Source organism: Benincasa hispida, chromosome 4 (assembly GCF_009727055.1).
Source record: "Benincasa hispida cultivar B227 chromosome 4, ASM972705v1, whole genome shotgun sequence".
Taxonomy (NCBI): Eukaryota; Viridiplantae; Streptophyta; class Magnoliopsida; order Cucurbitales; family Cucurbitaceae; genus Benincasa; species Benincasa hispida.
In genome coordinates, this window is record NC_052352.1 from 20,197,256 (window position 1) to 20,224,884 (window position 27,629).

The 27,629-nt window shown below is 36.1% G+C and overlaps 1 protein-coding gene across 8 annotated transcripts; it reads left to right on the forward strand.

Moving 5' to 3' along the window:
* The first annotated feature begins 437 nt into the window (after positions 1-437).
* On the forward strand, positions 438-4,154 carry LOC120075330. Of its 8 annotated transcripts, none has more exons than XR_005481300.1 (4): positions 438-486; positions 836-977; positions 1,096-1,187; positions 1,411-4,125. XR_005481300.1 is itself a non-coding variant. In XM_039028622.1 (4 exons), the coding sequence occupies exons 1-4, from the start codon at positions 536-538 to the stop codon at positions 1,514-1,516; spliced, it is 435 nt and encodes a 144-aa protein (XP_038884550.1). In that variant the 5' UTR covers positions 441-535; the 3' UTR covers positions 1,517-4,125. The 8 variants fall into 8 exon arrangements, 4 of the variants coding, with proteins under 4 accessions (XP_038884550.1, XP_038884552.1, XP_038884551.1 ...); XM_039028622.1 differs by having other exon boundaries at positions 441-585; positions 836-1,022; XM_039028624.1 differs by having other exon boundaries at positions 441-585.
* The last annotated feature ends 23,475 nt before the right edge of the window (positions 4,155-27,629 follow it).

Genomic DNA, 27,629 nt, shown 5'->3' on the forward strand with positions numbered 1-27,629 from the left:
GAAGCGGATCTTTCCAATTCATTGTGACAGAATTACCGTATGTACATTCAAACATACTTTCATGATGCTAAAGAGATCAAAAAATCATACCAGATGAAGATTTCTTCTTCCACTACAAGAATTTTATGCTTTAATGTCGGTTGGAAAAAGTGAAATTGGATGTATAATGTCGCTTTTATTTTTATTTTTTTTTTAAAAAAAGCAGATCTTTAATGTCAGTTTTAAACCGACATTGTAGGGGTACTTAACTGACATTAAAGACCCGCTTAATTTATCCTCTCACTTTCTATTTTCCCTCCATTTTTTTCATTTCCCTCTTCACTCTCCCCCTATTTTCTTTTTCCTCTCATTCTCACACTTGAAGTGACCCTACCTTTTGAGTTGTTTACCCATATATATATATATATCTCCACACTCTCTGCTCGTCTTTGCCACTTCATATCTTTGCTTCTGTAAATCTTGTTTTTCTTCTCTCAAAGTCTCACCGTAACGCATTTATCCCTCTGCATACTATTTTTCTATCTCATATTTGTCAATGAAGTCAGTTTTGCAATTGGGGTTTAGGAGTTTCCTTCATCCCTCCAGGATTGCCCTTTCACCAAATTTCTTTTCTCTTTTTTTATTTTGCTGTATCCATCTTTGTTCATAAGTTAAGGAAAAGTAAATCAAGTCTCTTCAATTTGAATGAAAGTTTTGCTCATTTCATATATGAAAAACAAGTGTTAAATTCTTAGGAAGAGTGAGCTCATACTCTTGACTGAAATGCTCTCTGCATCTCCTAACTAGAATATGGTTTTATTACTTGTTCATCTGGACTTATCCGGACTCCCCTTAGCCTTGCAGTGAATCAGAGTAGGTTGAGAGTTGCAACATTGATACCTAATGTGCAAAGGAATGTAATGGCATCGAATCAATCCTCTATAACTTTATCCACACAAAATTCAGAGCCTGGCGGGACAAGGAGAGATATAAGTCTGGTAACAAATTTCGGAAGAGACTGTTGTGAGATGGTTTTTATTCGAGTATATTTCAATTACCTATTATGCTTCTCTTCTTTATTCGGATTTAGGGCTTTTACTCAACTTTTACATACAGGAAAATGACTGTAAAGTGGACATTCAAAGTTTTAAGGATGACCCGTCGAGAATTGAGGCTATGACGGTCCAAGAACTGAGAATGACATTGAGGTAATAAGAGCTTTATCTTTGAAGTAACACGTTTTGATGCGTTCCCCCTGTTGAGAATTCTTCATTGGATTTTCAGTTTGGATATTGGCTTGGAGTTTATGTGCTGCAGCTACTGGCTGCTGTGTCTCGGCACAAGTGCATTCCAGTTCCATATGTAGTTTGTAATAGTCTAATAGAGCTCTAGCTTACTTTCTTATTTATCATTTATGTTCACATTTTTCAGATGCGTAGGTCTTCTGGCCAAAGGGCATAAGCGTGAACTTGTAACTGCACTGCAATGCTTTCTGGAGAATAAAACAGTTGGTACGCATTATTTGTCTACTACTTAACATGGCTAGAGATTGGATGCATCGACATGAAACAACGGTTGGTATCATTTATATTCATATAATCACATCTCCTCTTTTTGTTGTCGGTTTATTTATGAGGCCCAAGAAGAGAAGGGAAGGGGAAAGAGGACAAACATTTCTAGTCTAGATATTATGAATGGCTACGATGTATTGACATGAAACAACTGTTGAAATTTTATTAGTTGTGTCTATAGGAGATTGGATGGATATTACTGTCTAATAACTGTTTGGCAATGATCATTGGAGCTATTGGCTCTATTGAGAATTAATGTCTATGCCTTCAAAATTACGGAATAAAGTATCTACCGGTTTTGTTTTCCAATCCATGTTGACCGTCATTTTCTAAAAATTGATTGAAGAAATCATGAAACTTCTAGTCAAAACATTTTAGCATGGGATTTATTGTGAAATTCTATTAATCCAATCCTTGTAAGTTCCGTTCATTACTAATCTGAAGAGCATTGTCAGAGTTCTGATATTAAAGGTTTAGATGTCAATAGTCTGTTATGGATATAAGCTCATTCTTATTATGAAATTGTATGGCAAGTTCTTTCAACTGATTTGTAACCTTTGGCCTAGTACTGATTTCAACACTATTAATGAAGTCAGGTTATGCTGTTATTAGTTGCTTACTAAGGTAAGTTAGCTGTTTGTGTGTCTACCTTGCGTTTAAATTCTAATCTTCTTTTATGTATTGCTTGCTTGTTTTGATTTATTTTAAACGTGTTTTTAATATATACTGTTTGATTGTTTTTGGATCAATTTTTTGTTTGTTAACTCTGTAAAATAATTGTAACTCATAAATTTCCCCTCCCTTCTTCTTCTTCTTCTTTTTCTTCTTCTTTTAGCCTCCAAAAATTAGATAATTCATCAATAATGTCACATCTGTTCCACTTGAGGATATTGAAGAACCTTTAGAAGGTTTCATTTGGGAATTTGATAAGGTGATTCTGAAACTGTATCGACATTTTGTTTTATAGTTACCATGCCGAATATTTATGACTTATTTTATTTTATTTTTAATATGCTGGGAGATTTCCATCATTGGGTTGACCTCTTTAATCATTTCGATTCATTTTTTGAGAAGCATATAAAGACAAGGAAGGATTTACAGGTTGAGAATAATTTTTTGGGCTCCGATCCTCCATTTCCAAGAGATGTGCCAACTAACTTGCGATTTTCTCTTCTGACAAGGATGCGATTTGCAAGAACATTTCATTCTTTATCTGCTCGGCAGTAGTATACCTACATTCGCTTGTATGCCTTCATTGTTCTTGTTCAATCAAGTGGCGATGCTGATGATCTAGTTAGTTTCTTTAACTCTGAGCCTGAGTTTGTAAATAAGTTAGTTGGCTTATTAAGCTATGAGGATGAGGTTCCTGTAAAAATACAAATCCTTTGTCTATTATCTGAGGTTCCTGTAAATTTTCTTATTGATGTATGTGTTCTTGAATATTCATTTTTTGGGAATTCTGATAGTTCTATTGAGAACATGTGGTTGTGAAATATTTTTGGGAGTGTGTTTCTTTGAACAAGTTGAAGATAAATTTTTCGTTTTGCATTGTTATGATGCCAAAAAATTTTCATCGTCTTCGTATCTCATATCTAGGTAATCAAGCTTCTCTTCTTCAAGATCTTGAAAAAGAAGATTCTCTCATCTATTGTATCAACTCTTGAGATCTATCTGTTTTTCTTGGAAGAATATGTTTAAATTGGCTATTTTCTATTTTTTCTTCTTATGTATGAGCTGAGAAAGAAAGATTACTAAAATAATGTCATCTTTTGTTGTTTTTTCATCAATATTTAAGACACCTTTGGAAGAGACATGGAAGGCATTGTAGTCGTTCACATGTCTCGCCGCACGCACTGCCAGGTTCGTTCTACCCTATACTTTTCATAATGTTGTTTGTGTGTTTTTTAGGTGTTTGGAAGGGGTAGGGAGGAAATGGATTTATTGCAACAATAAGAGATTCACGTAAAAATTATTCCTGGTAAGTTCATTTTTGAATGCTTGCAGTTTTAAGAATAGTTTCTAAGTGTTTTCAAGTGACTCTAATGATATGGAAATTCCTGTTTGAGAAGTTATAGTATGCTTATTTCTCTTTGGTCCATATTGGATTAGAATATAACACCCGTTTATGACTCATGGGTACTATTTATTTGTAGTTTAGATTTGATTCAAGGTGCTTGAGTTTGTTAGTTACACTATGGTAGTTTATGGGTTATTCATGCACTATGGTAGTTTTCGTGACAACTTTTGAGATTTGAAATACATTGTGAGCTAAATTTGCTTATTGATGTATGTGTTCTTGAATATTCACTTTTTGGGAATTCTGATAGTTCTGTTGATAACAAGTGGCTGTGAAATATTTTTGGGAGTGTGTTTCTTTGAACAGATTCAAGGTAAATTTTTGGTTTTATTGTGATAGCATTGTTATGGTGCCAAAAATTTCCCATCGTCTTCGTATCTCATATCTAGGTAACCAAGCTTCTTTTCTTCAAGATCTTGAAAAAGAAGATTCTCTCATTTATTTAACTATTGAGTTTTCTTGTTTTGCAGGTGCAACAAAGGAGTAAAGATTTGGTATTGCAACCTCTTTATGCTTTTTCTTGGGAAACTCTAGATCCAACACATTCACTACAAGAATTTTGCCTTGAATGTGCCATTTATGCACATTCCCAATAAACACAGTTAGTTGAATATGAATTATGATCGCATTTGCACTTTCAATCCTTTGTCTTAAACCTTTATTGTTTGTGATCCTTTGAACAACAGTGGTAAGACAAAGATGCCTATAACTAGACACTGTTGAAGCTGGGGGAGTTTGTTCAAGAAGAATTATGAAGGGATCCATACTTACCAAGTGGAGAGGGATAGTAAACTCATAATGTTTGTAAACTCATAATATTTGTATTCCTTGTAATTTGTGTTTTCAAGGCCTGATTATTGTACGGCCTTTTAAATTATAATTTTATAGCAGAATTTGTGGATTAAATGTAATAGATTTACCATCCATACATGAATAATATGTCATAGCCACAACGTTCAATGATGATGTGTTATGTTATACTTTTGACTGAAAAAATAGATTTGGCAACGGAATTTAAAAAAATGGACAACAATTGATAAAACGAACAGATTCTGGGCTTCAATGTCGGTTTAAAGGGCTTCATTTGATTCTTGGGCTTCAGTTGCAACCGACATTAAACCGACATTAAAGGGCTTTAATGTTGGTTGCAACCAACATTAAAGATGGTGTTATTAAAGCCCTTTAATGTCGGTTTAAAACCGACATTAAAGGCAACCGACATTAAAGGGCTTTAATAACACTATCTTTAATGCCGGTTGTCAACCGACATTAAAGCCCAAAATTCTTCTAGTGTTCACAGCAAGTTTGAAGCCCAACCGTCTACCTCGAATAATCACCACTCAGACAGAAGGAAACGGAGAAGACAACACCACTCAGAGCCCTCAGTATTCTTGGAGTGAGAATCCAAAGTGTTGGCTTTGTTCGAATATGGTAGAGGAAAGGAGGAAGAGAGACCGTACCCAACGATCAAGCAAGTGGGAGATGCGATCGTCTATCGCATAGACAAGATGCTTGATCGTTTAGGTGAAGTATACGATCGTGTAGGAAAAGTAAACGATCGTCTCAATGTTCGTATAGGAAAAGATAAATGATCGTGCAGGAAAAAGGGTGAGCGATCGTCCAAACGATCGAAACAATCGTGTAAGAAAAACTAAGTGATCGTCTACATGATCGTTTAGTAAATATCGGGCACTAAACGATCGCTTAGGAAAAAGGTAAACGATCGTTTAGATAATAGCACGCGACAGTGTAATCGATATGCGATAACTTAGCAATATCGTATATGTAAGCGATCGTGCAGTCATTATCGTATAGGCACTGATTTTCTAAACGATGACACTATCTTTTCACAATGTCTGCGTACACCGAGATCAACTCACCGTCTGCTATTTATAATGCACTCATCCATTATTTAGAACAGAAGAGGCACCTTCCCATTTCCTTTATAACCGTCAAATGAATGTGATTTTATCATATTCATAACATATAATTAATATCATATATTAATTATAATATTTTCTTCTACTAGATATAAATCATATTTATATCCAATTTCCTCCAAATTAATGTATCTCATACACAAAGTTAATTGTATCATATTTAATTAGCTCGTTCAATTATATCATATATAATCGAACTCCCTCTTGTCAATTTGAACATTTCAAATTTACCTAAAAACTGACTCTTCACTTGTATCCAAGCTACCAAGGGGACCTTTTGGACCTATGGCTCGAAGCTCCAATGGTATGTGAATAGCTGACTAAACTCTTTAGTCACAATATCCACCATCCGTAAATTGCAAGGCATTCTACTAAAGAACGACAGTTGAACTCTTCTTGTCATAGATATATTTCTATGTCCATTGGATATAACCAATCATCAATACGATGACCCTTCACAGATGCTCGTAATTACAACAGGTCAATTTATCGTTTTGCCCCTGTAATTACATCTTCCATCTTAAGTACCACTGATCCCTGTAATGAACAATACAACATAGTCCTACTATGTGTGAACACCTCTCGGGCCATGAGAAGGTATGTGGTGCCACATCGTTCAAGCCCTGGAATCAGCCCTTAAGGGAGCTATCTATCTACTTACCCCTGCCTCGTGGAAGGAGTGAATTTCATCTTGTGTAGCTGAGTTCCCAGCTCCCAAATCAGACGAATCCTTAAATGGTAGGTTTGAGTCGGTGTTCTAGCCACTCACACCCATGCAAATCAAAGGACTACCCTCAATGGCAGACATTCCCAACTCACTCAGGATTGAGGTCATGTTACCTATGGTCATCCTAGTGAAGTGATGTCTTAGTCATGAACGGTGTTATATAACGAGATGTTAACACTTTGTGGTCAGGTCTTATATAAACTCTTTGTATAGGACACCCCCACTCGCATGTCCCCTATACGAATGATCAGGATCAGACCATCTGTGATAAGTCACAACACTTGTGACCATTCCACAAAGCCGGCCGCATCTGTAACGTTACCAGAATAAGGTTTTCCTCCTATATCCATATACTACAGACCATTTTGGTTATCACTCAAGATATGATCCACTTGTATGTCACCACATACATGCTTAAGTTATATATAGATAACCAGGGATATTAAGTTTATTGGTTTGTGGTAAATTGAAAAACATCTAAATGTGCAAAGTCAAGTAGTGAAGTAAATATCATTTATATTATACATCACAAGTGTTCGTACAAAGTTGTTTACAAACTACTGGACATAAACCCCAACAATCTTCCACTTGTTCTAAAGCGAAGTGGGGAATACAAGTAAACAGGCACAAAACAATAAACTAGGGCATAAAAACCCAGTGCAACAAAATCTCCCATTTGCCCTAGTCCAGCCGCAGGCGGTCCTGTAGACCCATGCTCTAAAGGTCACCCTCAAACACTGTAGCTATGAGAGCCTTCGTAAACGAATCAGCAATGTTTTTCTCCGAGAAAATCTCCGTGACGATCACGTCACCTCGATGCACTATCATGCAGATCGACTTTAACATGACAATGGGTGAGAAAGTCTCCTCATAGTTGACTCCCTCCATCTAGGTATAACCCTTTGCCACAGATCGAGCCTTGAAGGTTTGTACCTTCCCATCAGCACTCCGTTTTTGCTTGTAGATCTATTTAAAACCTATAGGTCTTACCCCATCAGGCTGATCTATAAGATCCCATACCGAGTTGAATTACATCGACTCCATCTTGAGATTCATGGCTTTGACCTATTCATCCCAGTCAACATCCTCCATTGCCTTTTTTATAGGACAACAGATCCTCAACGTTGCCATCTGTCACCATAGCTAGGATTTCCGTGAAACCCAGATAGCGATCATGCGGGTTCGTAACCCTCCCACTATGTCGAGGTTCCCTCAACTCTTGGGGGGGAACCGACCTACTAGATGAACTATCATCAACAATTCTGATTAATGAATCAAGTCCTTCAACAACTCTTATTGAAGTTTCAGTAGTTTCTTTGGAAATCACACTTAACACGACTTTACTACGTGAAATGTGCTCCCTGATATGATCCTCCTCCAAGAAAGTAGCATTTATGGAAACAAACACCTGTCTTCGGACGGATCATAAAAGTAACCTCCTCGTGTACCTTTGGAGTAGCCTATAAAGAGGCTTAACCTCAACCGTAATTCCAACTTCTTGGGATTTACCTCAAGCACATGTGCTGGGCAACCCCATATGCGAAAGTGACGTAAACTAGCTTTACGCCCATTCCACGACTCCAGAGGTGTTCTTGCAACACTCTTAGAAGGAACACAATTGAGAATGTATACCGCAGTCTCTACTGCGAAACCCCAAAACGAGTCCGGTAAGGAAGCATAACTCTTCATTGAACGAACCATGTCCAACGAGGTTCTAGAGAAACCCGTTGATTGAGTTATGACAGATTTAAACTTCTCTATGTTATGAAGGGAACTTAAGGCTAAAATTCTTAGCACATACAAGTTGTTTTTCAGTTTAGCTGTACAAATTTCAACACCATCCTTACGAATAAACGTTTTATTCCATTTAAAAGAAATAGTGTAGTTGTATTGTAACAGACACTTTACAGAAATAAGATTCATTTTTAGTTCAAGAATTACAAACACATCTTTTAATATAAGAAACTTAATCTGTAAAGTAAACTGGATGGCTCCCACTACCACAACTGAGACGACGTGCCTGGTGCTTACTCACAACGTTATCTCACCAGCCTCAAACTGTCGTCAGAATCTAATCCTCTGAAAAGAAGAACATACATGATTAGTGGTGCCCGAATCTATTATCCAAGCAGATTCATCATTCTCCACTAAACAAGTTTCTAATGTAAGTAAATCATATTTACCTTTGTCTGCCTTGGCCTTAGCTTTGGCAACCTTCTTTTCCTTCAGATAACGAGGACAATTCCTTTTCCAGTGTCCGTCCTGGTTATAGTGGAAACATTTTCCTTTTTCAACAGGTGGTGGATGCTTCTCTTGGGCGACAGGTGGCGGGTTAGTAGGTGCATTCCCTTTCTCTTTACCACCCGTCTTCTTCTTCCCTTTTCCAGAGTTAAAAGTTGAAGGTGCAAACTTTGTTCCTGAGGTCGAACCTCGATAGAACCTTTTAGAGGACAAGACAACATTTGCCTCACCTCCCTTTTTCTCCTTACTTTTCAGCAAGGATTAGTAAATCTGCAACTCATTAAGAAGAGTGGTAAGAGAGTATTCCACTTTGTTAAGAACTGTATTGCTAACAAAGTGAAGGAAGCTCTCCGGAAATGAATGTAGGATAATGCTAACCTGACTACACTCATCGATTTTAGACCCATTCATCTCCGCCACATTAAAGTGGACCATCATATTCAGCATGTGTTCACGAACAGAGGTGCCTTCCTCCATTTTGGAGCTGAAGATGTGTTTTAGAGCCTCATGCTTGAGTTGTTCAGACGACTGTCCGAACATTCCCCGTAGGGATTCCATGATCTCACGATCTGAGACCTTGGACTCATGTTTCTTGGCCAACACATCACTAAGACTGGCCAGAATATAGGCTCGGGCCTTCTCATTTGCCCATGTCCAACGCTCGTATGCCTGTCTCTTATACACATCTAGATGTGTATAAGAGACAGTCACTAAGATAGGCTAGAATATAGGCTCGGGCCTTCTCATTTGCCCATGTCCAACGCTCGTATGCTGCCCGAACATTTCGAGTAGCTTCATGAGGTGGAATAGGAGGACATTCCTCCGTAAGGAAAAACTTCAGATCCTCGATGATGAGTATCATCGTGAGCATATGTTTCCAACTTGAATAGTTTTGGTCATTCAGTTTTTCGACATTAAACAAATTGATAGTGGTTGATGCCATTAAAAAACCATTGTTGAAAAAAAAACGAAAAACCTTTTATAAGACTTTTCAAAAACCACATTTTTTAATTAACCAATTAAATTTTAGCAAAACAAATTCCAAGTACCCTAAGTGAAAAGACTTCTATTTTGCAATGTTACCCCAGTGAGGTAGGACAAACGTCATCAGTAGGGTGATTGGATGGCCCTTCATTGGGATAAGACATTCTCAACCATTAGGCAGAACCAACTCTTGGAACTAAACCTAATAACCACCATTTGTTCGGTCCAGAATAGTTAACCCTTAACAATCCTCCGTAAGTGTAACCTCTTATTTTCGGCCCCAGAGTCTCACCCTAATGCACTCATTGTAGGGAAAAGACAGATTAGGACAAGAGACTAAGTAACCTTATCCTCTTACAGAAGATCAAATAAAGAAACGCGCAAAAAAGCTATCCTATAGGGGGACACACCCAGGGTGCCACGAGGTGATGCGTAGAAACTTTATTCAATCCAACGAGGGAGATCGAGGGATATGCTGTCGCGCATCCGTTCCCACTTACTATGAACACTCTCTCCATCCACCTTGATATTGACCTACCCAAACACCATCTGTTAGGGGGACATGTCAAAGATGCCTCGAGCTCGAGGGTAGATCTCACAGTGTGGACTATGAGGGAGATACGCGAGAGGTGAAAATGAAGCATCAAATGCCCACCTCCCATTGAATGTTATACCCGGGGGTTTATTAACCTAGACAATCCGACTACTGATTATGATCTAAGTCATTTAAAAAGTTTGCTAAAAAACAACTTTTGTCTTTGAAATTAAAAAAAAAAAAAATCCAAGTAGTCACATTAAACTCTTTAATGGACTGACTTTAATTTGCATGCATATATCAAATCTATCTAAATTACCTTTACAGGTAGATTCCCAGGTAGGGGTGTTCCATTGTCGTCATCTTAAATACCCTAGCCTAGACAAAACTCGCTTTCGTCAAAAGGTCTACTATAGATAGACTTGCTACATATTAATCTTTTACTAATTAATTTAGTTTCAATTTCATTTTATAACCATTTATAAATTAAACAACTAAAACACTCATCCCACATAACGAAGTATTTATAACGCTTATAGATATAACGTTAAAAAAAATAAAACATACATAAATATAACCCTTATATTATATGATGCATGAGCATGCATTTATGTAAATTAAAACATACTTCTTTAAATTATAACACTTATAATAAAGAGAATATGCATGACCTAAGGTGGGATTTATCTATATGTTCATACCATATGACATATTAAAAAATATGCATCGCATGTAAAAAATAAAGGAATAATGAACCGGGATGAGCCTTTACAAAAATCGGAATGAAATAACTTTATCTATTACATTTTTCATGGGGCAAACTGGGTCTTGAACTGCCAGGAGGACTCTATCGTGTAGAAAACGCCGTAGGTAGACGATAGTCTAACGCGCACTAGACGATAGAAGAAAAATTAAACGATCGAGTAGACGACCATGAGGCAATGAAGCTTGATTATCTATGTGATCGCTCAACGCGGTGATAGGTAAACGATTTCCCTTGCGTTACTAAGCGATCTTTAGTCAGTTACTAAGCGATGAAACTTGCTGACCAAAACGATCATCTATGCGATCACTTAACGTGGCGAAAAGTAAACGATTTACCTTGCATTACTAAGTGATCGTTTAGTCAGTTACTAAGTGATGAAGCTTGCTGACCAAAACGATCGTCTATGCGATCACTTAATGCGACGATAGGTAAATGATTTACCTTGCGTTACTAAGAGATCATTTAGTCAGTTACTAAGCGATGAAGCTTGCTGATCAAAACGATTGTCTATGCGATCACTTAACACGACGACAAGTAAACGATTTACCTTGCATTACTAAGCGATCGTTTATTCAGTTACTAAGCGATCGTTTAGTCAGTTACTAAGCGATGAAGATTGCTGACCAAAACGATCGTCTATGTGATCACTTAACGTGGTGACAGGTAAACAATTTACCCTGCGTTACTAAGCGATCGTTTAGTCAGTTACTAAGTGATAAAGCTTGCTGACCAAAACGATCGTCCAGTGCGCGTGCGCATTAAGCGATACTCGAGCATCACATTTTCTACACGACCCGATACTCAGTGATCGCGTAACCGATCTTCGACACGATGTGATTAACTCTTGATCACTTACCCGATCGTCTACACAATGCAATCATTAGCGATCGCGTATCCCATTGAACTGCACGATGCGATCAACACTTGATTGCATACCCCATCATTTAACTGATGCGATCAACAGCGGTAAAACCCAACAATCTTCCACTTGTTCTAAAGCGAAGTGGGGAATACAAGTAAAACCAGGCACAAACAATAAACTAGGGCATAAAAACCAGTGCAACAAAAATCTCCCATTTGCCCTAGTCCAGCGCAGGCCGGTCCTGTAGACCCATGCTCTAAAGGCACCTCAAACACTGTAAGCTATGAGAAGCCTTCGTAAACGAATCAGCAATGTTTTCCCGAGAAAATCTCCGTGCACGATCACGTCACCTCGATGCACTATCATGCAGATCGACTTTAACATGGACAATGGTGAGAAAGTCTCCCTCATAGTTGACTCCCTCCATCTAGGTATAACCCTTTGCCACAGATCGAGCCTTTGAAGGTTTGTACCTTCCCATTTCAGCACTCCGTTTTTGCTTGTAGATCTATTTTTAAAACCTATAGTCTTACCCCATCAGGCTGATCTATAAGATCCCATACCGAGTTGAATTTACATCGACTCCCATCTTGAAGATTCATGAGGCTTTGACCTATTCATCCCAGTCAACATCCTTCCATTGCCTTTTTTATTAGACAACAGTGATCCTTCAACGTTGGCCATCTTCACCATAGCTAGGGATTTCCGTGAAAACCCAGATACGATCATGCGGCGTTCGTAACCCTCCAATGTCGAGGTTCCCTCAACTCTTGGGGGGAACGACCTACTAGATGAACTATCATTCAACAATCTGATTAATGAATCAAGATCCTTCAACAACTCCTTATTTGAAGTTCAGTAGTTTCTTTGGAAATCACACTTAACACGACTTTACTACGTGAAATGTGCTCCCTGATATGATCCTCCTCCAAGAAAGTTAGCATTTAGAACAAACACCTGTCTTCGGACGGATCATAAAAAGTAACCTCCTCGTTGTACCTTTTGGAGTAGCCTATAATAGCAGGCTTAACCCTTCAACCGTAATTCCAACTTCTTGGATTTACCTCCAAGCACATGTGCTGGGCAACCCATATGCGAAAAGTGACGTAAAACTAGCTTTTACGCCCATTCCACGACTCCAGAGGTTTCTTGCAACACTACTTAGAAAGGAACACAATGAGAATGTATTACCGCAAGTCTTCTACTTGCGAAACCCCAAACGAGTCAAGGGTAAGGAAGCATAAAACTCTTCATTGAACGAAACCATGTTCCAACGAAGGTTCTAGAGAAACCCGTTGATTGAGTTATGACAGATTTTAAACTTCTCTATGTTATGAAGGGAACTTAAGGCTAAAATTCTCTAGCACATTACAAGTAGTTTTTCAGTTTGAGCTGTACAAATTTCAACACCATCCTTTACGAATAAACCGTTTTATTCCATTTAAAAGAAAATAGTGTAGTTGTATTGTAACAGGGACACTTTACAGAAAATAAGATTCATTTTTAGTTCCAAGAATTACAAACACATTTTTAATATAAGAAACTTAATCTGTAAAAGTAAACTGGATGGCTCCCACTACCACAACTTGAGACGACGTGCCTGGTTGCTTACTTTCACAAAACGTTAATCTTCACCCAGCCTCAAACTGTCGTCAGAAATCTAATCCTCTGAAAAGAAGAACATACATGCATTAGTTGGTGCCCGAAATCTATTATCCAAGCCAGGATTCATCATTCTTCCACCTAAACAAGTTTCAATGTAGTAAATCATATTTACCTTTGTCTTGCTTGGCCTTAGCTTTGGCAACCTTCTTTTCCTTCATGATAACGAGGACAATTCCTTTTCCAGTGCCGTCGCTTGGTTATAGGTGGAAAAACATCCTTTTTCAACAGGTGGTGGATGCTTCTCTTGTGGCGACAGGGGAGTGGCGGGTTAGTAGGTGCATTCCCTTTCTCTTACCACCCGTTCTTTCTTTACTTCCCTTTTCCAGAGTTAAAAAGTTGAAAGGATGCAAAAACTTTGTTCCTGAGGTCGGAACCTCGATAGAACCTTTTTAGAGGACAAGACAACATTTGCCTCACCTCCCTTTTTTCTCTTACTTTTTCAGCAAGGATTAGTAAATCTGCAACTCATTAAGAAGCAAGCTGGTAAGAGAGTATTCCCACTTTGTTAAGAACTGTATGCCTAACAAAGTGAAGGAAGCTCTCCGGAAATGAAGTAGGATAAATGCTAACCTGACTACACTCATCGATTTTAGGACCCATTCATCTCCGCCACATTTAAAGTGGAACCATCATATTCAGCATTGTGTTCACGAACAGAGGTGCCTTCCTCCATTTTGAGCTGAAGATGTGTTTTAAGAGCCCTCATGCTTGAGTTGTTCAGACGACTTGTCCGAACCCCATTCCCCGTAGATTCATGATCTCACGATCTGCAAGACCTTGACTCATGTTTCTTTGGCCAACCACATCACTAAGACTGGGCCAGAATATAGGTCGCGGCCTTCTCATTTGCCCAGTGTAATCGGTATGCGATCGCTTAACAATATCGTATATGTAAGCGATTGTGCAGTCACTATCGTATAGGCACTGATTTTTTAAACGATGACACTATCTTTTCACAATGTTCGCGTATACCGAGATCAACACACCGTCTATTATTTATAATGCACTCATCCGTTATTTAGAAAGAAGAGGCGCCTTCCCATTTCCTTTATAACTGTCCAATGAATGTGATCTTATCATATTCATAACATATAATTAATATCATATATTAATTATAATATTTTCTTCTACTAGATATAAATCATATTTATATCCAATTTTCTCCAAATTAATGTATCTCATACACAAAGTTAATTATATCACATTTAATTAGCTCGTTCAATTATATCATATATAATCGAACTCCCTCTTGTCAATTTGAACATTTCAAATTTACCCAAAAACTGACTCTTTACTTGTATCCAAGCTACCAAGGGGACCTTATGGACCTATGGCTCGAAGCTTCAATGGTACGTGAATAGCTGACTAAACTCTTTAGTCACGATATCCACCATCCGTTAACTGCCAGACATTCTACTAAAGACTGATAGTTGAACTCTTCTTACCATAGATATATTTCTATGTCCATTGGATATAACCAATCATCAGTATGATGACCCTTCACAGAAGCTTGTAATTACAACATGCCAATTTATCGTTTTGTCCCTGTAATTACATCTTCCTCCTTAAGTACCACTAATCCCTTTAATGAACAATACAACATAGTCCTACTATGTGTGAACACCTCTCAGGCCATGAGAAGGTGCGTGGCGCCACATCGTTCAAGTCCTGGAATCAGTCCTTAAGGGAGCTATCTATCTACTTACCACTGCCTTGAGGAAGAAGTGAATTCCATCTTGTTTAGCTGATTCCAGCTCCCAAATCAGACGAATCCCCAAAATTGTAGGTTTTAGTCGGCGTTCTGGCCACTCGTACCCATGCAAATCAAAGAACCGCTCTCAATAGCAGGAGTTCCCAACTCACTCAGGATTGAGGGCATGTTATCTATGATCATCCTAGTGATGTGATGTCTCCATCATGAACGATGTTATATAACGAGACGTTAACACTTCGTGTCAGGTCTTATGCAAACTCTTTGTATAGGACGCCTCCGCTCGCATGTCCCCTACACAAATGATCAGGATCAAACCATCTGTGACAAGTCACAACACTTGTGACCATTCCACAAAGCGAGCCACATCCGTAGCGTTACCAGAATAAGGTTTCCCTCCTATATTTATATACTACAGACCATTTTGGTTATCACTCAAGACATGATCCACTTGTATGTCACTACATACATGCTTAAGTTACATATAGATAACTAGGGATATTAAGTTTATTGGTTTGTGGTAAAATAAAAAACATCTAAATGTGCAAAGTCAAGTAGTGAAGTAAATATCATTTATATTATACATCACAAGTGTTTGTACAAAGTTGTTTACAAACTACTGGACACGAGACTTTAGGGCACAAACCCCAACAAATAATACATTGTATTTTATATAAATCCAATTCATATTAAAAAAATAATTATATGAATCTCATCCATATAATTAGTATTTGAATCATATTCAAATATTTAATTCCTCTCAGACTCAACTATGTATCACATACATTATATTAATTATATCACATATAATTAATTCTCTTAATTAATTTGAAGAATTCAAATTAATCCAAAATTAATTTTCAATAATTCATGTTGAGCTACAGAAGGGACCTTATGGACGTGTAGATTGAAGTTCCAATATTACTTGAATAATTAATTAAACTCCTTTAATTAAATTATTCAACATCCATTAACTGCTAGTCACTTCACTAAAGACCGATAGCTACACTCTTCGCACTATAGATATATTTCTATGTCCATAGGATATAACTAGTCAACAATGCAATGACCTTTCCCAATTTCTTGGAAGTACAGTTGGCCCAAAAATTACCGTTTTGCCCTTATAGTTACATCTAACTCCTTAAGTACCACTGATCCCTCTAATGAACAATAAGTTATAATCTAACTATGATCAAATCCCTCTTGGATCAAGAATGGGTGTAGCCACTTTGTTCAAGCCCCGGAATCAGCCTTTAAGGGAGCAATTTATCTATTTACCACGATATCAATGAAGGAATGAATCCTGTCTTGTGTAGTTATGTTTCCAGCTCTCCAATCAGACGAATCTCCAAAATGGTAGGCATATTGAGTTGACGATCTTGCAAATCTCACCCATACAAATCAAAGGATCGCCTTCATAGGCAGAAGTTCACAACTTACTTACGATTTAGGTCATGTCACCTATGGTCATCTTGGTGAAACGTAAGTCTCTATTATTAATGATATTATATAATGAGATTGGTCATTTTGTGGTCTGGTCTTATACAAACTCTTTATATAGGATAGCCCTGCTTACATGTCTCCACATGAATGATCAGGATCAGATCATTTGTAGCACTATACTGTTGAGTTATATGTCATAAAACTCGCAGTTTGTAAAATTTAAACATATTCTATTTGCAATAAAGATGTTATTGAAGTTTTATGCAATAAAGCTGTTATTGAATATATAAATTGCACTAAATCCAATAAATTAAGATCCATGACTATTACATGAGTACTTGGACTTTATATGGAGACATAAGAGTGGATCGAGTTCAAGTAGATAGCCAAAGTGGTCTATAGTGTACGGATAAGATTGGGTACCTTATTCTCGGGACACTATCGAATGCGGCCCATTTTGTATTTAGTATAAAGGATGTGATCCTGATTTGTTCATGTGGAGACATGCGAGTGGGGCCGTCCTATGCAAAGAGTTTATATAAGACCAGATCAAGAAATTAGTCACTCTTACTTTATAATGTTGTTTACTGTTTAAGACTGACTGTTTTCAAAGCGATGACCAAGATAACTTAACCTTAATCCTAAGCTAACTATGAACTCGTTTTTATCTGGGATTATCCTTATATTTGCATGGGTGAGAGTTGACTCAATAGCGTTGGCTCAGTAAGCCCCCTATTTTAGGGGTAACACCAGGTAGATAGCTAGAGACGTAGGTGCAAGACAGAATTCACTCCTACCCACTTTTAGGGATAGTAGAGAGGTTGTTCCCTTAAGTACTAACTCCGGGTTGAACAAGGGGTTCCATCCTCTCATTGGCCCGAAAGAGACTCAGTTTCGTGATTGGATCACAAACCGATTGTTCATTAGAGGATCAACAAAACTTAAGAAGTAAGAAGTAATCTCGGGGGTAAAACAACTTTTGACCCAGCCTTATCACGAATAACTGTGAAGGGTCGACTTACTGATTATGGTTTAATCAAGTGGACAGAAATATATCTATAGTGAGGGTAGTGCAACTATTGGGCTTTAGTGAAGTGACTCAGTAGTTAACAAATGTTGGTTAATTGGGTTAGAGTTTAGCTGGTTAATCTCGGATCATTGGAGCCCATAATCTGTAGGTCAATTAGGTTTTCCTACTAGCTCACAAATGGATTAAATCTTAGAATAGCGTGATAAGAGAATTTGAAAACGTTCAAATTCAAATAAGGAAATTTTTAATTATATATGATATAATTTAATGTTTAATTATCGAATTAAACGAAATTGGAGAAATAAAAAATATTTAAATATAATTTAAATATTAATTACATGAATAGAGATTCATAGAATTGGTGGTTAGGTAATTTAATATTTGATGTTAAATTGTTTAGTTAATTATAAAAAAAAGTTAATTTTACTTAAAATTAATTATAGAATTAATATTTTTATGTAAAATTAAAGAATATTAATTATTAAATTAATACATTTTTGAAAATTTGATTTCAAGTTCTCATTAAAAATGGAAAAAAAATACATTAAGTGGGATTTTCCCACTTAAGACACCAAAATCCCACTATTAGACACCAAATTTTCCACTTTCTTAATTGCGATTTGGTGTCAATTTTCCATTAAATGAAGATGCATGATGTTGAACAAAATGGAGCTCATTTGGCTGAGATTGAAAAGACATGCAATTTTTTTTTTTTTAATGAAGAAGAGTTCTTGATCTTCTTCACATGATAACTCTCCACTTCTTAAAAATTTCTTAAATTAACTCACTTTGGGTTCCACCACCCAATCCAAGGTCCTAGAGAATAGTAGGGAAGATCAAGTGGTGGTCCACAAGGTTTTGGTGTGAAGATTCAAGCTAGATTTCAGTAATTGAAAAGTTCAACAAAGGTATGATTTCTGAAAACCTATTCTTTCTAATATGAAAAACCTTGCTAGATTGCTAAAATTGATGGAATTATAGTGTTTTAGATCCTTAATTGCTTCCGTATGTTGAATGTCAACTCCATTATTTACAACACTTATAACATCTACAAAGTGGGTTGTATCCATAGTGTCACTAAAATAAAGTATCCAACCTTATCCATCTACTACAAACTATTTAGGTTATCATTTAAACATGATCCACCCGTATGTTTCTACATACATTTTTAAATTACATAAAATAACCTATAATCTTAGTTTATTGGATTGAATATATGCTCATAAAATAATCATTACTTTAATAATAACAATTTATTAATACAAAATTTACAAATTACGTGAATACAAGAGAAAGAGAGATTTATGACACAAATTCTACAATTCTAACACGTAATATATATTTGATATGGTTCCCCATCAATTATCAAATATCTTGAATCCCTGATGGGTGCTATATTTACTGTACGATTTTCTGATTGTCGTTTTAGTGAGACAAAATTTTCAACATTAGGGGGAGGAATTAAGAAGTTGGAAAAAGAAATTATATGGAATGCATCGTTATTGTCTCATTTAGATCCCCGTACATATCAATGTTAACTTAAAATTCAAAAGATAATTCATTTGCCAAATATAGCAAATCAGTTACCATATGCATTTATAGATGCAAAGAAAGTAACTAAGTCACATTTACTAGCTGCAAATGTTCCACTGAAAAATGATATCCGAACACAGCAAGTTGTCAATAATGAGTCTGAAACACGCCAGAAGCGTGGTATACCAGAGGGTTCCAAAGATTTTTCTCGAAAAAGAAAAACAATAAATAGTCAAGAAGACTTGGTTGAGGACGTAAATACCCATGAAAAAATATTCGACATGACTAGTGAGGAAGGTGAAATACCTTAAGATAATAATGAGATTTCAATAAACTATGTCATGACAGGAAAAAGATGGAACCGAACTCATGTAGTTATTAACAACATTTTTGCATATACTATTACTCTTGATATTATATCTGAAAATGAGGATTCTGAATCAAAATTTGTTGAAGAATGTCAACATAGAAAAGATTGGCTTAAGTGGAAATAAACTATTGCAGTAGAATTAAACTCACTTTTAAAACGTCAGATTTTTGGATTAGTAGTCCAAACACCAAAAGGTATCAAACCTGTGGAATACAAATGGTTATTTGTGAAGAAAATAAATGAAAATACTGAGGTCACAAGATATAAAGTAAGCCTAGTTGCACAAGGTTTTTTACAAAGACCTGGTATGGATTATGAGGTGACGTATCCTCTAGTGGTAGATGCAATTACACTAAGATATTTAATTGGTCTGATTGTGTATAAAAGTCTAGACATGCATCTTATGGATGTAGTCACAACATATTTATATGGATCTCTTGATAACGATATTTATATAAGAATCCCATAAGGATTTAAGGTACCTAACATATAAATCAAATTCCTGTGTATTGTATTTAATAAAATTACAGAGATCGCTATATGGATTGAAATAATCAGGACGAATGTGGTACAATCGCCTGAGTGAATATTTTTGAAAGAAGGATATCAAAACAATCAAATATGTCCATGTTGTTTTTATAAAGAAATCATAGTCATGATTTGCTATTATAATTGTATATATTGATGACTTAAATATAATTGGGACTCCTGGAGAGCTTTCAAAGGCAATAGAATATCTTAAGAAAGAATTTGAGATGAAAGATCTTGGAAATTTTTTTTCCTTGGCTTGCAAATTGAGCATTTAGCAAAAGGGATATTTGTCCATCAGTCAATTTATATAGGAAAAGTTTTGATAAGATTTTATATGAACAAAGTACATCTATTGAACATTTCAATGGAGTTTGTTCACTAGATGTGAAGAAAGATATATTTCGACCTCGAGATGACAATGAAGAACTTGGTCCTGAAGTACCATATCTTAGTGTAATTGGTGCACTTATGTATATTGCTAATAATACAAGACCAGATATTGCATTTTCATTAAATTTATTAGCAAGATATAGTTCTTCTCTAACAAGAAGACATTGGAACGAAATTAAGCATATACTCAATTATCTCCGATGAATGATCGACATGAGTTTGTTTTATTCAAATAAATCAAATTTTGATCTAGTTGGTTTTTGCAAATTTTGAATATTTATTTGATCCCCACAAAGCTAGATCTCAAACAGGTTATCTGTTTATATGTGGAAGAACTATTATATCATGGCGGTCAGTGAAACAGACCATAACAACCACTTTCTCAAATCATGCTGAAATTCTTGCAATTCACGAGGCTAGTCGAGAATGTGTATGGCTAAGATCGACGACTCAACATATACATGAAACATGTGGTTTGAATTTTAATAAAAATCTTCCAACAATATTATACGAAGACAACACAACATGCATATCCCAAATCAAAGAAAGATATATTAAAGGAGATAGAACAAAAAATATTTCACCAAAGCTTTTCTACACTCATGATTTTGAAGAAAATGACGACATCACTATATAGCAAATTTGTTCGAAAGATAAGCTGGCAAACTTATTTACAAAGGCATAACCTACCGTAATCTTTGAAAAACTGGTGCACAACATTGGAATGCGACAATTCAGAGACTTCAAGTGATGTTTTCATGAGAGAGAGTAAATATATTGTATTTTCTTTAAAAGTATTAGATTATATTAAATATGTACTCTTTTTCCTTCATTAGGATTTTTTGTCCAATGGGTTTTTTTCCTAGTAAGGTTTTAACGAGACATATTTCATATATATAATGGGCATGTATGGGGGAATATTATAAATATTGTGATAATATATGCCCATAAGATGCTCATGTTTAATGTCCATTGACAATGTGTCATGCCCCCATTTTCCAAAGTGTTATCCATGTGTCTCAACATTATACATTATTAGTGTGCATGTAATCCACCTCTTACTTGCCAAATTGTCTATAAATAAAGGCATTTGGTAGGGTTTTGGAAGACACACACATAGAACAAATTTCAAAAGGTTTGGAGAAAGTAGAGAAATCCATAATTTGTTATTTTATTTACTTTTGTTATTTATTTTATTTTATATATTTATATATACTATGTCTAAAAATAAATATTTATTTATTTTATTATTTATTTCATATATTTATATTTATTTATTTATTTTAATATTATATTTTATTGGTATATGTATTTCCGTTGTGCTCCTCAAATTCACAACAGAAATCACTTATCATAGCAAATTTATGAGATTTTGACCCGAAACTAATAATAGTACTTCTCAAAATTTTGTTATCAACAACTTTTAGGATTTAATGACTGAAATTTGTAATGCTTTTATAAAGTTGAGTGAGAAATTTTCTATTATTATTATAATGAAATAAAATAATAATAATAATGTCAAATATTGAATGATATGATTATGTCTATATTATAGAAAATTTGCTATTGAAGCATAATTTAATAGATTTTATCAAAACTTGCATACTTGAAACAAACAATTACTTAATTCATTTAACACAGTCAATCTAAATAGAGTGATTTTAAAATTGTTAAAATTTTAGGTCCATTGGATAATTATTTAATTTTTTTTATTTTTATTTTTGAAAATTAAGCCTATTTCCTCCACATTTCTTACAAAGATTTGTATCTTTCTTGAGTACAATTGTTGAATTCAATTTCAGAAAACAAACATAACTTTTTGAAAGCTATGTTTTTAGTTCTCAAAATTTGACTTGGTTTTTAAACCATTGATGAAAAGTAGATAGGAAAAAATACCTTTTTAGTCCCCAAATTTTTTGGAATAGATATGTTTGGTCCCTGAAGTTTTAAATTAGTCATTTTAGTCCTTAAGTTTTCAATAATAGGTTTAAAAGGTTCTATTCATTAAAAGAACGTGCGAGCAGGGGTGTCCTATACAAAGAGTTTGTATAAGACTTGGACCATGAGATGACTAGACTCTGTATATAACGTCGTTGATACTAGAGACTTGCATCTCACCTAAACGATCATAGGTGACACGACCTCAATCCTGAGCATTTTCGGAACTCTTGCCTATGAGGGCGGTCATTTGATTAGTATGGGTGAGAGTGGCCAGATTTCCAACTCAACATGCCTACCTTTTTGGGGACTTGTCTGATCTGGGAGCTAGGAACTCAATCCACAAGATGGAATTCACTCCTTTCTCGAAGTATGGATAAGTAGAGAGATTACTCCCTTAAGGGCTGATTCCAAGGCTTGAACATAGTGGCCATAGTTTCTCTTTGGAAAAGAAGACTCGGTCATAGTCGAACTATGACTTATGTTCATTAGAGGGACCAGTGGTATTGTAGGAGATAGATGTAACTATAGGGGCATAACGGTTATTGGTCCAGCTGTACTTACGAGCGATCTGTAAAGGGTTGTCGTACTACTGATTGGTTAAGATGGACACATAATATATCTGTGTAAGGAGAGTTCAGCTGTCGATCTTTAGTGGAGTGCCTGGCAGTTAACGGATGGTGGATTCCTTGACTAAAGAGTTTAGTCAGTTATTCACAAACCGTTGGAGTTTCGAGCTACAGGTCCATGAGGTCCCCTTGGTAGCTCAATGGATTCAATTGAGGATCAGTTCTTGGTGTTGATTTGAAAAGATCAACTTGACAAGAGGTATTTTGATTATGTGTTTCGATTTGATGTATGAGATACATCTAGTGGATGATTGATGTAAATGAGATTTACATTAAATACCATGGAATAGAAAAAGAACTATGGTTTATATGTTTCATCAGATGAAATATTAAAACTATAGGTTATAAATATAGTATGATAAGTTGGTTATCATTTATATTTATAATAATATTAATTATTGGATAATTAATTCTTTTTTTTTAATAACCAAGTGAGTGAGTGGTTATTGGAATCATGGTAACCATGAGTTTAAAAGGAAAAGTGGTTTTCCTATTTTGAAAAGAAGTTTTTACAAAAGGTTAAAAAAAAGTTTTTGAGATTTCTCTGGCAAAAAGGGATCTCACGGTAGTCGTCAAGTAAATACAGATTTACTAAACGATTGTGCAGTGGCGAGCTAAACGATCGTGCAGTATTTACTAAACGATCACTTAGTTTTGCTAGATGATCGCTTGTCCTAAGTAAACGATCGTGTAGTGTCTGTAGGCGACGGACCGAGCTAAATGATGAGCTAAATGATCGCATAGCTTTCGTTAGACGATTCTCACACCGAGAAGACCAAGGTAGCCTTGTTGGTGGTGTCAGACCCAACTGAACACCGTCAAGGTTTTCTGGAGGCTGTTTGTGGTTCTGTGGAGGCCATTCGTGTTGCTGAGGAGTTCGTGACCGAGGTGATCATTGAGGACGAGCACGAAGTGTTCGTGCTGTGTTCGCTGCGATGTTGCAGTCGTGTAGATTGAGTGTTCGAGGTTGCTGTTGTTCGAGCGTTCTTAAGCAATGGAGCGTGGAGACGCATCTGCAAATGTTCGTACAGTTTTCCCTTTGAGCATTTGTAGTTATTCATGCTATAATTTCTGTATGAATTGTATAACCATTTGTTTGAAGTTGACTGTAAATACATTGTTCATTCATGATTGTGATTTGGAATAATCTTGCTTCCGCTGCTCATGAAAATCTCGCTTCTGATTTCCTTCACATTTTACCCCTGTAAATACATCTTGCTCCTTAAATCACCACTGATCTTGTATTAAACAATTGGTTTATAGTCCAACTAATAAACCATGTCCCTTTCGGCCATGAGAGGGTGGGTCCCCTTTATTCAAGACCAGGAATCAGTACTTAAAAGAACAACCTATCTACTAACTCTAAATGGGTAGGAAAGAATTTCATCTTGCAGAACTATGTCCCTAGCTATCTATCCGATCTTATCCCCAAAATAGGAAGCTTGTTGAGCAATGCTGTTGAACTATTCTCACCTAAGCAGATCAAAGGATAATCTCGAATAAACAGGAGTTCCTAGTTAGCTCAGGATTAAGATCAAGTTACCTTAGATCATCGAATTGAAATAGTCAGTCTTAATAGTAAACGGTCATTATAAAGAAAAGAGACTATTTCGTGGTTCAGTCTTATACAAATGTTTTTTATGTAGGATGCCTCCATTCGCATGTCTCCACATGAACAATTTCGAGATCACATCATTTGTATCAATATACAAAGTAGGCTACATCCATAGTGTCCCCAGGATGAGGTATCCAATCTCATCCATATACTTATAGACCCTTTTGGCTATATACGATAACTTAATCTTGTTTTATGTCTCTACATAAAGTTAAAGTATTCATACTATAACTATGGATTCGTTTATTGGATTTTATAATGTAATTTCAATAACACTTTTATTGAATAAGTTCTTCAACAATACTTTTATTGATTAATAGAATATGTTTCCAAATATATGAACTTCAAGTTTTAGGACATTCCCAATAGAGCAGGCATTTAGACAACTCAAGAATTAATTGAGCTCAGCTCAGCTCCTTTCCAAGCTCGTCCCTATGAAGAACTTTTCTTGTATCTTTCCATGTTTGATTCTACAATTAGTTCTATCCTAATCAAGAAGGATGAACATCCATAGTCACCAATATACTACACAAGTAAGTCAATGGAAGGGATGGAAACAAGATACCCTTAAGTAGAAAAGTTTTCCCTTTCCTTAATGGTGTTAGCCCTAAGGTTACACCCATACTTTTAAGCGCATAAGGTAATGGTTTTAACTAGTTTTCTATTACAACAGGTGCTGCAAAAGCCAGAGGCGTCAGGTAGATTGATGAAATAGGTAGTCGAGTTTGGTGGGTACGATAGCCAATTTTTCCCTCGAGCTACAATGAAGGGTCAAGCTGTAGCTGACTTTGTCACTGAGTTCATTCCACATGCCTCCCTTGGTGACAACATGGTAGTGCACATGATGGATGGGTCGTCCAATAGAAAAGGTTGCAAAGTTGGTTTGTTGTTGTTGTCACTGGAAGACGGATGCCTTGAGTATGCTTTAGGTTTAAGTTTCGAGCCTCAAATAATGAGGCAGAATATGAAGCACTCTTGGCTAGGCTACGACTAGCTGTTGGAGTTGGAGTCACCAACTTAATTATTTCTAGTGATTCCCAATTTATTGTCAATCAGATAATTGAGATGTACTAGACCAAAGATCGTAGGATAGTTGTTTATCTAATAGAAGTCATAAAGGTGTTGAGCTCATTTAACAAATGCGAGATAAAACAAATACTGCGATCTCAGAATGCTAACGTCGATTCCTTAGCCCGGTTAGCAGTGGCTTATGATGCTGACCTAAGTAGAATGGCACCTATGGAGGTTCTGAATGCACCTAGCATATTAAGAGAGGAAGTTATAGAGATAGAGGACCAAGATCAGGTCTCATCACAATTGGATGACCCCCTTAATCAAGTATCTCGAATGAGAGGTATTGTCAGATGATAAAGTTGAAGTTCTACGGTTAAGATGCAAGATCGGCCACTATGTGATAAATAATGGCAAGTTGTACAAGAGAGGATATTCTCCCCCTCTTCTAAAATGTGTTGATTCAGATGAGGCCAATTACATCATGTGGGAGATTCACGAAGGAGTATGTGGAAATCACTCTGAGGCTCGATCCCTCGCGAAGAAAATAATTCGACAAGATTATTATTGGCCCACCTTGGCTCGAGATGTATGTAAGTTCACCACGCCTTGTGATTGATGTCAGAGGTTCGCAATTGTACCTAAGTAGCCCCTCGACCTTATTACAAACCTTATGAGCCCTTAGTCTTTCACACAATGGGGAATTGACCTAATTGGACCAAGTTCACTGTTGTTACTATTGATTTCACTAAATAGGTAGAGGCTGAAGCTCTACTGACAATTATTGAACAAAAAATAATCAACTTCATCAATGTCAATTCGACATACCACATGTCCTGATTACTGAAAATAGTAGTTGGTTTGATAATATGGCATTTCGTAATTTTGGGCCGATCTTAACATTAAGTATTTTTTTCATCTCTAGCCCATCTGCAAGCTAATAAACAGGTAGAAGCTATCAATAAAATCATCAAACAAAATCTCAAAGCTAAGTTAGAATGATTAAAGGGGTTATGGCTTGAAGAGCTGTTGAAAGTATTTTTTTCTCACTTGCGTTTGGGGCAGAAGTTGTAGTACCAGTAGAGATTGGAATTCCTTCACCTAGGATCGAAAAATTCGATCTAGCTAAGAATGATGAAGCACTTTGTTTAAATCTAGATCTCTTAGAAGAACATTGTGAGACTATACATCTTCGGGTCACAAAATATAAAAATCGGGTTACTCGATATTATAACTTCCGTGTGCACAAGCGAATCTTTAGAGTAGGTGACTTAATTCTTAGCTGAGTTATGCCTAACACTAAGGATCCTAGCAGTTGAGCTTTGGGACCAAATTGGGAGGGCCCTTATCAAGTGGACAAGGTTATTCGACTTAGAACATATAACTTGATTGACCTGAGTGGAAAAAGCTTACCTCACTCGTGGAATGCTGAATATCTGAAAATTTATTTTCAGTAGATTTCTCTTTATGTTTTTGTAATGAATGATTTTGTATTTTTTTCAACTTTGCTTCATGATTGCAACAAAAGTTTCACAACTTTTTTTTAATTCAAGAGATGAGAGTTGTCTTTTTAAAGTTTGCAACGAACATTTTTAGTCTTCTAATTTACTCAAGAACAAGATTCTTTCTCTTATGAAGAAAATTACTATTGCATGAATGGGGGACAAAGAGTACTCAAAGAAATGGTTGAAACTACAAGCTCTGATAGGTCAAGCTGCAAGCTCGACCTATAAGCAAAGGCATGATATGAGTTTGAATAAGTAAAAGCTAAAAGGACAAGTCTTAATAAGTCGAGCTGTGAATAAAAGTCGGACACAAAGATCCACAACAAATACAAAAATTTCAAATTTCATTTAGCTAAGCTACAAGCTGGAGCTGTCAGCCCAGCTGCAAGCAAGTTTACAAGCTCCAATAAAAATAAAATAAAATAAAAAACATCAAGCCCAATGACAACCCACTAGAATTACAAGTTAGGGAATTTATTTTTATTAAAAAGTATTCACCTACATTCCCGATATCACCAAGATCTGCCAAAGTTCTTGAATCAAGAAAATCAGAGACATCTGGAAGGAATGTATCAA